Source organism: Cloeon dipterum, chromosome X, assembly GCF_949628265.1.
Source record: "Cloeon dipterum chromosome X, ieCloDipt1.1, whole genome shotgun sequence".
Lineage (NCBI taxonomy): Eukaryota > Metazoa > Arthropoda > Insecta > Ephemeroptera > Baetidae > Cloeon > Cloeon dipterum.
This window is the reverse complement of record NC_088790.1, coordinates 24,397,246-24,410,539: the sequence shown is the minus strand read 5'-3', so window position 1 is coordinate 24,410,539 and position 13,294 is coordinate 24,397,246. Positions and strand designations below refer to the sequence as shown.

At 38.8% G+C, this 13,294-nt stretch overlaps 3 protein-coding genes across 4 annotated transcripts in view; 1 reads left to right on the top strand and 2 right to left on the bottom strand.

Moving 5' to 3' along the window:
* Positions 1 to 826: 826 nt before the first annotated feature.
* Positions 827 to 5,924, bottom strand: LOC135945460 (ras GTPase-activating protein-binding protein 2-like). Of its 2 annotated transcripts, none has more exons than XM_065493171.1 (5): positions 5,825 to 5,924; positions 4,969 to 5,679; positions 4,096 to 4,374; positions 3,318 to 3,583; positions 827 to 3,158 (listed from the first exon to the last, which is right to left on the bottom strand). In XM_065493171.1, the coding sequence occupies exons 2-5, from the start codon at positions 5,672 to 5,674 to the stop codon at positions 2,847 to 2,849; spliced, it is 1,563 nt and encodes a 520-aa protein (XP_065349243.1). In that variant the 5' UTR covers positions 5,675 to 5,679; positions 5,825 to 5,924; the 3' UTR covers positions 827 to 2,846. The 2 variants fall into 2 exon arrangements, with proteins under 2 accessions (XP_065349243.1, XP_065349244.1); XM_065493172.1 differs by having other exon boundaries at positions 4,096 to 4,362.
* A 122-nt stretch (positions 5,925 to 6,046) lies between these two features.
* Positions 6,047 to 10,418, top strand: Nmnat (nicotinamide mononucleotide adenylyltransferase). Its single transcript, XM_065493173.1, has 8 exons — positions 6,047 to 6,256; positions 6,527 to 6,691; positions 6,750 to 6,884; positions 6,953 to 7,171; positions 7,232 to 7,333; positions 7,799 to 7,947; positions 8,634 to 8,842; positions 10,056 to 10,418. Exons 2-8 carry the CDS (start codon positions 6,530 to 6,532, stop codon positions 10,163 to 10,165), a joined length of 1,086 nt encoding a protein of 361 aa, XP_065349245.1. The 5' UTR covers positions 6,047 to 6,256; positions 6,527 to 6,529; the 3' UTR covers positions 10,166 to 10,418.
* A 709-nt stretch (positions 10,419 to 11,127) lies between these two features.
* Slip1 (SLo interacting protein 1) overlaps positions 11,128 to 13,294 on the bottom strand; it is a 67,232-nt gene continuing 65,065 nt past the window's right edge. The window contains exons 6-9 of the mRNA XM_065493081.1: positions 13,069 to 13,254; positions 12,412 to 12,698; positions 11,916 to 12,027; positions 11,128 to 11,570 (exon numbers count right to left, since the gene is read on the bottom strand). Coding sequence (XP_065349153.1) covers positions 11,355 to 11,570; positions 11,916 to 12,027; positions 12,412 to 12,698; positions 13,069 to 13,254 — 801 coding nt within the window. The 3' untranslated portion in view covers positions 11,128 to 11,354. The remainder of the gene's footprint in view (positions 11,571 to 11,915; positions 12,028 to 12,411; positions 12,699 to 13,068; positions 13,255 to 13,294) is intronic.

The window sequence follows — 13,294 nt, the reverse complement described above, 5'->3', positions numbered from 1 at the left end:
TCTGCAAACGCTAGAAAAATTCGTGCGGCCAAGGAATCCATAATAATGCTTACACGGCATAAAACTGTGCGACTCGAAGAAGCGAAATGTGTGCTTGACAATTATTTCAATTCAATGCGTCACTTGACGACTACGGAAGTACGTTTTAGTTTAATAAATTATTGCTCGAGTGGTTTAGACGTCGAAATTTCTAGATTTTCAGAGGATTTTAAATATTTCATGATAATGATAAAAAACTTAAATTTTTCCTCAAGGTCTGTAACTTTTTATCGAGTGAAAATTCCAATAATAATTTTCTATATTTGGATACAATTTTTTTCTGGCGGCTTTGAACAATTAATTGTACAATTTGAAAGAGTTAAATATTAATTTTCAAAATGACAAAAAATAGGCTGCTATACCTTTTTTAAAATTATCTCCAACCTTCAAGTTTTAGTTGATTTATTATTAAAAAATAATGGTTATTTTTTTAACAAAAATACACTTCTTCCTATAGTGAAAATTACGATACAAGCAGATGAAATAAAAATGTTTCTTACCACTAAAGGAAGCGAAAGACGGGAGATGCGTTGACTGAAAATAAGGCAACAGGTATGTGCGGAGCGAAAGTAAAGTCTAACCTCCCGTTATAACAAGGCAGCATAAACTGCTGGTTCTAGATAAGACCGACGGAGGAAAATCCTGGAGTGGCTGACGAAAGAGAAGAGGGAGATAGCATGATTCATGGCACGTGATTATGGAATGCTACGTCTATGTTGTAGTGACCTTTCCCCTGAAGTACAAGGTCGAGGGTTCTATGTATTGCATTCAAATCAAACACAGGAAGTACAGCGGTAATTTTTTTATTAAAGACAAAAAAACATGATGAGACTGATTCGTGATTATGAGGATATTAATTTCCTAAATCACCGATTTTGCGCAAATTTTAGCCTTTAAGTACATTTTGGAGTTGCATTTTTCTTCGGAATAGAAAATAACTTGTTCGTTTTTTTTTTTGTTAATGCTAGTATAGGTAACCGAAAAGGCATTTCTCTGGAAGTGGCGTGTGTGTGTACAACCTGATAGTATTGATTTCGTTTTCACTCTAATTTCTAGCGGAGAAAAGACACGTCTCTGTTCGTTTTTTTTAAATTATTGATTCATCACCAATTACACTTCAGAAGACTCAACAAAAACAAAAAGCAGCACAGATTTGTGAGTATGTGCGAAATTTGAAAGTGGAGGAAATAGAAACAACAGTCATCACAAAAACATTAATTTCTATTGAGCTCTCACAAGTTAATAAAGCGTTAAAAGCTAATAATTATTCCATGTTATAGACAAACAAACAAAAAAAAAAACTCATGGATTCTGCACCGGCAGATTTAGGTGGCGAGAGATTGCTATTCTAAGAAAGTAGATCATGCCACACAAGGCCAAGTCTCGCTGTAATTAATTAACGTGGAATTCTTTCATGAAATTATTTATGAAAAATAAAAAAACACTGCCAATGCGTTAATAAATTATTTTCATTAAAAATCATCATGCGAATGCGCGATATTATAAATAATAATGAACACAAATTGAATGAGCGTGTTTAATTGCATTAAAACTTCGAGGATGAGTAATGAATGATCAATGCTCCCGATGAAAAACCTTTCTGCTTGCTAAATTAGTGAACAAAAAATAGGAGATTGCTATTTCTCGATGACGAGTGAGCAGCTCTTGTAACGTAAATTATTATCTTTTCATTCTGCAAGGGACGTTCGTTCCGATTTTAAATGCAATTTTTCACATCAGACGTGAAATTAGAAGAAAATGGCAAATGAAAAAAATATTTAGGTGAGCTTTGAAGGCAAAATTTATAAAAAATAGATACTTTTTTAAATATTAAAAATTTGATTTTGATATTGTAGTATGTTTGTGTAAGAAATATTCGTTATGATAAAAATACCAAGGATGAATGTAGAAAGTGTTTTCAACCCATTTCTAAAAACAATTCTACTGGCCTCATTTGAGTTTTCAGTAAGTAAAAAATGGCCCACCAACCGATTCGTCTTATCGATCTAATTACAAAAATTCAACATAGATAAACAGTTGAATTTTAAATATTAGACTTCCGTAACCACGTGATTCCAAAAGTTTTTCTGCGTGAAGTCGCTGGGAAATTTTAAAATTCTTCCAATAACGAAGAAATTCGGTTTGCAAACTTCCCTAAATCAGACGAAACAATGAATATCATGATTATTTTATACTTTAGATCAAGTCCTGATTTTTAACGATTTTTTAAATATTGCGACAATTTTTTTTAATTATTGTCTGTCGCAATTAATTTCTTTAAAAATGTATTATTTTAAATTTAAGGACCTTGAGTGGCTTGCACGAAAAAATCTATTAATTTCTGAAGAATAAAAATAAAACAAATTATCGATACTCTAAACGCCAAGCCGAAAATAAAAACTAAATAAAAAACACAAAGGTTCAATAAAATTTTGATGTATATTATTTTGCCCTTCTGTAGCGTGATATGTATCAGTGCTACATTGAAAATTTTCAACTTTTTTTAAAAAAAAAATAACGAAGCGTTTGAAGTGGAAAATTGCACGTTAAATCGGAGCGATAGCAGAATTCCCTTGCAAAATTTACGTCAACTTCTTAGCAAGGATGAGAAACGATATTTTTTGTATAATATTATCACATGATTTAGTGCATCCAATCAATTAGAAAATCAGCTGAAAAGTCTAATACTCGAGAGCGTCGGGTGGGGGTCGAGTGTAAAAAATTAGTACTGTTTCTATCGTCGTCGTCTAAAATATTAAGGCAGGAATGCGAAGGTGTGAAAAAGACTGATTTGTCGCGCCCGCCGTTCAACGTCTGCCGCCCCCGAACGTATTGCTGCCACCCCCGCCGCTCCCACCGCCGCCCCCGCCATTTTTGAAGCCGCCCTTTGCGTCTAGCCCGCCGAGACCCCCGCCGCCGCCCCCCCGGCTGCCTCCCCTGCCGCCGCGGCCGCCGCCATCGTTGCTCCTGCGCATGCCCAGCGGCCCACCGGGCCCCATGCTGCCCCCGCGGCCCATGCCACCCCGGAAGCTGCCGCTTGGCCGCTCGTCCGACCGGAATTTATTGCGTTTCTCCTCGATGTTCAACACGTGCGACGGCTCCGACGGCATCGTGATCGGCTGAAATTGTTAAGAAATTGATTTAAAATCACAATCTAAATTTATTTTTATTTTAAAATTTCCAGATATTCTGCTTTTTGTATTTTTTAAATTAATTTTTGATCATTTCCATCATTAAAATTAATTAATTTATCAAATTACTGAACTGTCAAGGCTCACCTTTGACTGCAGGCAGAGTTTAACCGCAGCAGGGTCGCTGAAGATGACGAAGCCGTATTTGGGGAAGATCTTGCCTGGCTGTCCTTTGGCTGGCGCTTTGCTGTTGAGCCGCAGGTCGACCACCGTGCCGTATTTTGAAAAGATTTCCTTGATGTCCTGCTCGCTGGCGCTGATGGGAACGTTGCCGACAAAGATCTGCTGCGAGTCCGGGTAGGTCGCGGTCGGGGGAAGTCCACCAGAGCCCGACAGACGCCGCTTCTCACCCTCTGAAGCAAGAACGACCATTTCTCGTTAAATTAAATGTTTTAATTTAGAAAACTGGACGCTTTTGACTGTTTATACAATAACGAAATAGCTCAAAGCAATTTTTAATTTTTAATTTGGTTCAGTGAAATTTTCTTGAGTGCCGCAAATAGATGGCACAACCATTTAATTAAAAGATTTTGTGGGTTCTTGGGTCAACAATATTTGATTTCATATGCTGAAACCGGAAATTTGTTCAGCCAATCGCCGCTTAAACCTAAAAAAACAATTTTCCGAGTTACGAAATTCGTAAATGCATGCTACCAGGTAAAAAAAAACGAATCACTGAATCAATTGTTACCGAATGAAATATCAGACATTAATTTTATTGGAGTTCTAAATCAATTTCTAAATAATTCAATCAGAATAATAATTTAAATTGAAAAGAAGAGATATTTCCCCCTCAAAATTTCAGTTCACCCTCCGGAATATTAAAAAAATCATTTTCACGCAATAAAATAAATTTTTTACTGACCGACTGGCTCCTTTCGCTCCTCGACGGGCTTGCCTTTGGGTTTCGGTGGCGTCTGCTGGTTTGGCGGCGACTGCTGCGGCTTGGCTGCCGGCTTTCCCGACTGCTGTTGCTGCTGGCCGGACGGAGGCCTTGCCTGGATGGGAGGGTACGAGGCCACGTCCACCACGGGCAACACCTGCGCCGCCGCGTTCATCATGTTGGGGTAAGGGCTCCCCACCTGGTTGCCGGACTTGACCAACGTCGCGTACGTCTTTGGGCCTTTGTTCGCTGCAACACCAACTTTAAATTTTTACTCATTAAATAAGGTTAGAAATAATTTTGAATTAGAAGGAGAATAATTATTTTAAACCATCAGATTTTCTTTTAATTCACCAGTTGCATAAACCCTAAGTGTTTGAAGCCGCCAACAGATGGTGCCACCGTAGACTTTCGATTTTAAGGCATTTCCGCTGCGATTTCAGACTCAATCTAGCTACTGTGCATTCTTCAATTAATTTGCTATTTTTTGACGTGTTGAAAACCAAAATCAATTCAGCCAATCGCCGTAGAATCGTGAAAAACTATTTTTTGACATAAAAAAATCTTGTCCAACGTTTCTACGGCGAATGGCTGAACCGATTTTGGTTTTCAGCACGTCAAAAAAAAACAAATTAATTAAAAAAAGCAAAATAGCTAGATTGAGTCCGAAATCGCAGCGAAAATGCCTTAAAACCGCTGAAAACAAATTTTTTAAGAAAGTTTGTGGTTTCGCCATCTGTTGGCGGCTTCAATAACTAAGGGTTTATGCAACTGGTCAATTGGAAAAGTTTATCTCATTTTAAATTTAATACAACCTTATATAAGCCTGCATTTTTCAACCCTGGCAATTCTTACCCTGTTCAGCTGGAACTGCTTCCGTGATCTCCTTGACGGGGGTTTCGGGCTGCTGCTGCTGCTGCTTTTCCTCAACCGGTTCCACCTTCGGTTTGGGCCGCTGCGGCTTTTCAATCTCCTCGGTAATCACGGCTGCCAGAGGTGCTTCATTGATGATCTCGACATTTCCATTCATCAAAGGCGTGCTGTTCTGGTAGAAGTTGGCGATGGCAGGTGCGCCTTGCGATCTGGCTGCTTGACTAGAGGTGTCCGACGCGTCTTCGTCCTTGAGTCCAGCGTCCGATTCTTCGTCATTGACCATTTCGTCTTGGTAGCGGAAGATGTCATTGTGAACGTAGTATTTCTTGGGCGACTGCTGGGCCAGCACGAAGGTCTGCGTGAAGCGACGCATCATCTCGCCGTTGTTGGACAGCTCGCCGGTCACCTGCACGACGACGCCGTTGCCCAGCGTCGACTGCGAGTCCACCTGCCGGATTTTGGCATGGCAGTCGTTGAAGTCGAGCTGCTGGATGCGGTGGTGGATTTGCCGCTGTCCGATCACCGGCTTCGTCTCCCGGTTCGGCGTGTCCAGCCCCCCGTGCACGAAAGAGGAGTTTTCATTGTAAAAGCGGTGCAGGTGCATCGGCGCCTGGTTCAAGAGGGTGTAGTACTGCCGGACAAACTCCCGTCCGACGACGTAGGGACTTGGTGGTGCAGCCATTACCATCACTTCTGCAAAATTCAATTTTGGGGAGTGAGCAAGAGGACCTTTGTACGTAGAACGATTGGGAAGCGGTAAAAACGCGCAAATTTACTCGCAATCGATTCGGAATTAAATAAATGGTTGAATAGTAGTGATTAAACGGAATAAACTCACTTTTTTGTTGGTAAATGAGCTGCGGAAAGTTAACCACTCTGTTGACAAACAAGTAATAATGATGGACGCCAAAATCTTTACCATCAACAGCTGAGAAACGCGGTAACCAATCGGATAGCGCAGATGGTGTGACGTAATTGGTGCGCAGCCTCTCATTGGCTTAAAATTCAGACGCCATCTTTACTTTCACTTAGCCCGCTAGATTCAAAGGCGATTGTTGCAATAATGAAATTAATCCATTCGGACATTGTTGTTCATAGGAAAAAAGGGGTGTGATATGCACATGACGTTAATTCGCATCCTCGGGGAGATAAACTGAGGGTCGAAAGTTTAAGTGGAAGAAGTAAATTGACCGTGGGATTGTTTTGTTCCTATCCTAGGTCAATAGCTTCGTTCGGACACCAGAACATCTTTAGCCGATAAATATTTTTGGTACGTAATTTTTAAGCTAATTGAACTCATCATGCAAGTTTTAGTTTGAATGTTGCACCATATTACGAACAAGAATTTTTTGTACTTGATCTCTATGTAATGTACTTTTATAGTAATGGTCTTTCTATTGCTCAGATCGATAACGCGAAGGGGTGAAAAAATACTCGAGTGACAGGCACGAACTGCTTCGCCTGCATTGACCTTGTTAGACTTTCTTCCTTTTTTCATTCGTGCCTGGAAGAAAATAATACGCAGTTTCTTGTTCTGCAGAGGATGACGACGGCCAAGGTGCTTCTGCTCGCCTGCGGCTCCTTCAACCCGCCGACCCTGATGCACTTTCGCATGTTCGAGGTTGCCAGGGACACTTTGCGGCGACAAGGGTATCAGGTCGTCGGGGGTGTCGTCTCTCCGGTGCACGATGGCTATGGGAAAGAGGTATTTTATTTTAAAAATTATGTAATAAATTGAATAAATAATAAAATAAAAAAATCAGGGTTTGGCCAAGAGTGAGGACCGTCTGGAAATGCTGCGTTTGTGTGCCGGTGATTCGGACTGGATTCGAGTCTCAGACTGGGAGTGTCAGCAGCAGGAATGGCAGCTCACCCTGAAGGTGCTGCAGCATCACCAGGTTTGTTTTTCAGACGAATTTGCCAAATTAAATCGAAAATTGCAAATTAACGGTGTATGTATTTATAGAATTGCCTGAACGCGATACCCTCTTGCAACATCAATTCGAATGCAAGCCCGGTGAAAAACGGACCAAAGAAGCAACGAATCGCCGACTCGGAGTTCCCACAGTGGCTCTCAACCACAGCAGTGACGGCTGCCCTCGAAGGAGAGGTCAAAGTGAAGCTTCTATGCGGCGCTGACATGTTCCAGACCTTCATCAAGCCTGGTCTTTGGAGGCAGGAGCATGTAATAGGAATTTTAAAGGCTGTGGATGTTTTAAAATTATTTTTCATTCAATTTGGACAGGTGGAGGAAATTCTCGGGCATTTCGGAGTTGTGGTTCTGCACCGGGACGGCTGTGATCCTAACGATTTAATTTATGAAAATGATCTCATTAACAAATATCAGGTAATTTAACTTAACGCTCTGAAGCGGAAATTATTAATTTGATGGCGTTAATGAGTTTTGGAGAATTCTTAGAATAAAATCACTCTAGAACTAGGAAAATGCTTTTAAGATGGAATTTTGAAGTCATTGGTAAAGAGTTTATGACAAATATTTTTGGAATTTAAATTTTGTTTTCAATTACAGACAGAAAAAATCGAAATAAAAAATAAATTAAATTCATTTTCAAATTTTAAACAACCCACTGTTTTTAAACCTTAAATAAAAACTGCAAGAAACCTTACTGATCTAAAATTTGTCCATTAGAAATGTGCAAAGCCTGGAAAAAACTTCAAGGAAATTTTTAAATTATCTCATACATAGTTTTTGACTTGTCTAAAAATCTAAAAATTGTATTTAGACCAAAATTGTCAAATTGTTGAATTTTCCTGCGGGTTTTAATACAATAATTCATGTTTGTCTTTTCAGTCAAATATAGTGGTAGCTAAAGAATGGGTATCCAACAACGTTAGCTCTACAAAAGTGCGAAGAGCCGCTAGAAGAGGCGACAGCGTCAAATACCTGGTCCACGACAAGATTATCAACTTAGTGACGCAACTCTACAGCGGCAACAAGTAGTGAGTTTCCTCTTTCTCTCCTTAAAAATTAAAATCCTAACATTTTAAACTGCTTCGATCGGTAAATTGTCAATGTGATTTTTCATAAATCTTTCAGAGAATTAAAAATAAACGGCCGAGGAATTCAAATTTAGCTTCTCTTCTTTAAAAATGTCTTGAAATACATGTTTGATCATCATGGGTTGGGAATTTAAGCCAGATCGAATATTTTCTGCAATTAAGATCACTTTAATGTTTAATTGAATTTAATTTTAATCGCAATTTTCCAGTTTTTATAGGGTTCTTACTCAGTTTAATCTGAAACAGATGGTTAAGCTAATTTTTTCCATTTAATTGTACTTTAACTATAGATTCAAACTTTTACAAACAGGTTTTTGTTGGCAACTTTGAGCACGAAATTGGTGTATTTTCATTATTTTTCATGATTACTCTAATTCTCGTCATTGAAACCATCTTTAACCTTTCTACTGAAGCTTAAACCATGTAACACGCCCAGAAATTTTTATAATTTTGCTAAAAAAAATCGTTCAAAATGGGTAAATTATCGTCTTAATAAATAAAAAATAGCCCCTAATTTTTTGTTCAAATATTTCAAACTGAATTTTTTACCGAATGTGTGACTAACTGATTGTGAGCTAACCAAGTGTCGCGTGTTGTTGCCATGCTTGCATTTTCCGGGAGAACAGTAAGTACACAGGCATGTTCCCGACGCCGTCGCCGAACGACGTGCTGATGGAGTCGACCTCGCCGACCACCAACATGATCAACGAGCTGAACGCGCAAAGGTCGTTGGTGGTGACGGCGCCGCGCCGCCCGCCCAACCTGCTGATCGAAAAGGGCGCCTTCCCCGGGCAGGCCATCAAGGTGACGGAGGAAAAGGGCGTGGTGGCCACAGGTGACGAAGCACCGCACGAAACAAAAGTTCAAATCCAGATCACAAAGGATGGCATTAAGGTCATCAGCGACAAGGAGACCACGGTCTAAGCACAAGTTTTGTAACCACGCTGTGCCAAATTTTCAGCTTGCACCTTTTCTGCCCTCCTGGTTTTTTGGTTTTTGGCCAGAGGGCATTCTAAATCGAGTTGTGGATTTTAGGATTTGATTAGATTCAAGAGCAAAATAGATGAAAATTGACACAAACTAATTTTAAAATTATTTATTGGGAGCCCTAGCTTCGTTTCGATCTAATATCCAATTTTTTCCAGGGTTTGCCAAGAGAGCAGACCAAATTTTAAATGTTGGAGGAGCTCTAAACCATTAACATTCACAATAGTATTTTTTTAAATTAGATTTTTGAATATATTTAAATCATGATAGGATAGTCTGCACATTGAATTGAAACGAACGGTGGGTTTCCTTTTATATTATTAATAAATATTTACTTTGGTAACAAACAAAAATTAAAATGGTTTTAGCCATTTGTAAAAATGTTGTGACTTTTGAAAACTAGTATCGCACATTCCATGTAACTGCTGTTTAATTCCCGTAATCAATTTTTGAGGCTTGCTGTAATCAGAAGCGAAATGTTGGACAAACTTTTAACTCTTTGAAAAATTGAAGATTCAACAATAAACAAGTTCCTGGCCCCCTCTCTGGTATTTACAGACAATTGTCTTTGTCGTATAGTGGATTTAAGGAAACAACTTTTGTACGACTTTTATTGGTCTCTCCCAAGGCACATAATTCATTCTCAAACCAAGTGCCTGAGAGGAAATTTCTAAAAGTACCATTTTGGGCACTGCCTTTCGTTCGCACCCAAACTATTCTATGAGGACAAATGCTTCCAAATTTTAATGTGCTTCGGAAATCTATCACCAGCTTGTGATGTCAGTCTAAAAAGATCATTTACCCCGGAAACGAGTGCCAAAGACGATGTACAGTATTTAGATAAATCCCACGACGCACAGGGTAGTTTGCATTCTTTCCAGTCTGTAGAAAGAAATCACTCTCCTGTTCACCCGCTCAAAAATCCATTTTTTCGTTAGTTTCCTTTCGTAAAACGCTGTGATGATTTTGTTGAACTCGCATGTTTGCACGTTGTTCATTTGTTTGTTTGTTTGTTCCCTTCATTTTTCCTCATTAGGTCGGTCTCTTCTGTTTGTCCGCAGGTTCAGAACGAGTCCATTGCATGAGCAGTCTTAAGGACTATGTCATGATCATCAGTGAATGCAACAACCAGAAAAACCAATCCAACAATAACCCTATCGATTATGTTTGAGCCAAAACGAGACGCTCTCTGCATCTTGTCCCCGTGAACTGATTGTACAGTAGAACATTATATTGTGATTTTATTTTTTATTTTCCCTGAACCATTGCAACTTCAGCATGCATTTCATGACAACTACTTTTAAATATTATATTTGGTGTAGCTAAACTTGTGTACATATATATTGGCGTTTAAAAGACTCGAAACCTTTGTTACCAGCAGGTCTGACCTTATAGTCAATAAAGTTAAACGTGAAAATGGAAAACAACGATATGATTTTGATTTTCTACATCTCCTGGGCGTTTTGGTCATCGGCTAGGTTTTGTAAAAAAGTGAAGCCTGAATTTCTGAATTAAAAGCAGAGAAATAAACTATTAATTAAAAAAAGAGGATTGATACTGCAAAATCCTTGTTGCCAAATGCATGAAATCATCCCTTAGGATTCAGTTAAAGTGAAAATTGACCTGTAAATTTTCGAAAAAAGTGGCTGCAAAGTTAGTTGAGGACTTCGGGAGGACTGTCTCTACTTGAAATCCTATTTGATTTCATAACAAAGGAATTTCCCAAAAGGTTTCACACGCTGTTGGACAGATCTCGACGAGAGGAATCGAAATCTGCCAAGAAAATGAGGTCAAGCGCTGGAAATTTTGGTGAAATTCTGAAAATTTGAATTTTTACGGCAGCAAAGGTCTGTTTTTTATTATTTCAAGTTGTAGAACAAATTTTTTATCGATCAACTGCTCTTATTGCATCCTGCAGTTCAAACAATTTTAAACTCTCGCCCTTGTATCGATCCACATTAAGTTTTGCTAGTAAAATTGTTTTCTTTAAATTTTTCTAACGTACATAAGTATTGTTTACCTGAGGGGCAGCATGATATATTATTTTTCTTCTATATTCTACAACCTGTTCACTTCCTTGCTGTTTTTCAATTGTGAAATCAATTATATTAGTAAGAAAATAAAATAATCCCAATTTTTGTAGATTAATATATTCATTTATTATTCACAAAGCTCACTGGTGGGTGTTTGCTAAAGTCTGAGAAATGCCGGTGTGTGTGTATCTGTGTATGTGGGTCCTTAAAAAGAAAATACACGTGTGTGCAGGTGGAAAGAAAGGTAGGTCGCTTGCTTCTACAGTTCAGTTCAGAAACGAAACGTAAACGAGTTCTGGTCTCGAAAAACAACGAACAGTTGGATGGCTACACAGTGGTCACAGAAAGAATGCCGCCCATTTTGTTGCAGCCGATCACGGCGGTCGGTGGACAGCGGCCCTGCTGCTCCCTCCGCTTCGGCGGCGCGCACGTTTTGCTCTTGCCCTGCTCCTTTTCCTTGATCACAGCTTCCTGCCTCTTCCGCCGCTCCCTGGCCCGCTCCAGGTGCTTCTTCCGCTCGTCCTTGCTCCAGTAACGGCCAATCTGAGTGATTAGAAATCATTTTCAGGGTTTGAAATTAGACCAAAATAAGGAAAAATATTTTTATACTCAAAAATTCCTACTGAAACGTACACCTTTCAAATTTTATTCTACCAAGCCGCGTTAATAATGAAAGGAAATATTAAAAAAAATCATACAGATTATTTCAAACTGATGTTTGATTTGATTTTCTACTTAGTTTTTTTTAACAAATCAACTTTAAACGACGTTTTCAGAGGTTTTCAACAGTTGTATAAAATACAAATCGTTAAGAAAAATTAAACTTTTCCCAGAAAAAACTGGCAGTGTAAAATTTAGCCTGTTTTTGAGAGCAAAATAAATTTCTACCTTCAATTCAGACATTGTGTCGTCATCTGTCGTCAGTCCTGCTCGTTCTTCTGAGATCTTGTGTGCTCTCTCCTGCAGAATTTTGTTTCTCACTGGCCTCCTGGTAATATATCTGCAAGTTTTTACAGAAATTGAATGTTAAAAATCTCAATAGAGAGAACAAAATGAAAATTTGGAATTAAAAGAACTGCAAAATTATTTTTTTTCATTTCCTACTGTCATGGGTCACGGGACCATCAAACAAATACAAACTATGTCATTTTAACTGTACTTAAAATTAACTAAAGAGCCCAAAATTTTAAGCTCGTTGCTTAAATTCAGAGCCCTGTTGACAAAGACCTGTCAAATTCCTGATTTCATGGTCTTAAAAGTTTGAAAGACAATTAATTTTTTAAACAGTTCCAAAAATTCCAATTTAATGAGCTTAAATTAGGATTCAATTCAAAATTTTCTCTATTTCCAATAGAATTTTAATTTAAGAGAGTTGAATGCGTACCTGGTGCCGTCGGCTTTTCTCTTCACTTTCCAAATCATCATGGGCTCCTCTTCGAGCGGCTTGCTCCTCTCTGGCACCTTTGGCCTCTGCTCCTGCCTGCCGCTGCTGCACCGCACCACTCCATACCCACTGACGAACTGGTAATTGTTCAGGTTTGGCGGACTGTACACCTGGCTGGCCGAGAGCCGCGGCGGCGGCGCCGGTTGCAGCTGACTTTTCGTTGGCGTCGTCGGGCACTTGGGGCTTGTCTGTTTATTCTTGGTTGACAGCGCTTGCCGAAACATTTCCTAAGAGCAAAATTAAATTTATTTTTGCTACTTTCTCTCATTTTTATTTATTGTACTAAAAAACTGATTGCTTTAAAAATTTACTAATAGTTAAAGAACATCACCTCTATAATTCAAATTGATTCAGCTTGTTCTATAATGGGTAAAGCCATTTTTATATTAATTTAAAGAAAAATAATATAGACATTATTTCATAAAATTAATAAATTATAAATTAACATTTTTTAATAAACTGATATATATGAAAAAATATGAAACAAAAATTAAATTAGACTGTAATGAAACAGAAAAATCTGTTGCGTTTTAAAGCTACAAAATTACTTTGCTAATGAAAACTGTTTTACGAGAAATTTTATACGAATTTAAATACCTGCTGAAGTTGTATTGTCCTCTGTAGGTTGGCCGCGTTTGTGTACATGGTGTTGGGGACTTGCTTCTTGGCTCTGTCCGCCGCCGAGGGACTGTCGAGCGGCGGCAGGCCCATGCACTGCCTGCAACTCTCGCAGGAAATGGCATTGTCGTCTTGTTGCTGTGCAGTTGCGCTGCTCGCGCTCGCCTGCAAATGAAAAATGCAATTAAAAAAAATGCCTGGCTGC

What these genes read in the sequence shown, in the direction of transcription:
- LOC135945460 (XM_065493171.1), bottom strand. Translation starts at nt 5,674, where the DNA reads ATGGTAATGGCTGCACCACCAAGTCCCTACGTCGTCGGACGGGAGTTT. An exon ending in AGCAGTTCCAGCTGAACAGG is followed by an intron (nt 4,375 to 4,968) that starts GTAAGAATTGCC and finishes AAAAATTTAAAG; the next exon opens with TTGGTGTTGCAGCGAACAAA. An exon ending in GGAGCGAAAGGAGCCAGTCG is followed by an intron (nt 3,584 to 4,095) that starts GTCAGTAAAAAA and finishes TTCTTGCTTCAG; the next exon opens with AGGGTGAGAAGCGGCGTCTG.
- Nmnat (XM_065493173.1), top strand. Translation starts at nt 6,530, where the DNA reads ATGACGACGGCCAAGGTGCTTCTGCTCGCCTGCGGCTCCTTCAACCCG. An exon ending in ACGATGGCTATGGGAAAGAG is followed by an intron (nt 6,692 to 6,749) that starts GTATTTTATTTT and finishes TAAAAAAATCAG; the next exon opens with GGTTTGGCCAAGAGTGAGGA. An exon ending in CTCTACAGCGGCAACAAGTA is followed by an intron (nt 7,948 to 8,633) that starts GTGAGTTTCCTC and finishes CCGGGAGAACAG; the next exon opens with TAAGTACACAGGCATGTTCC.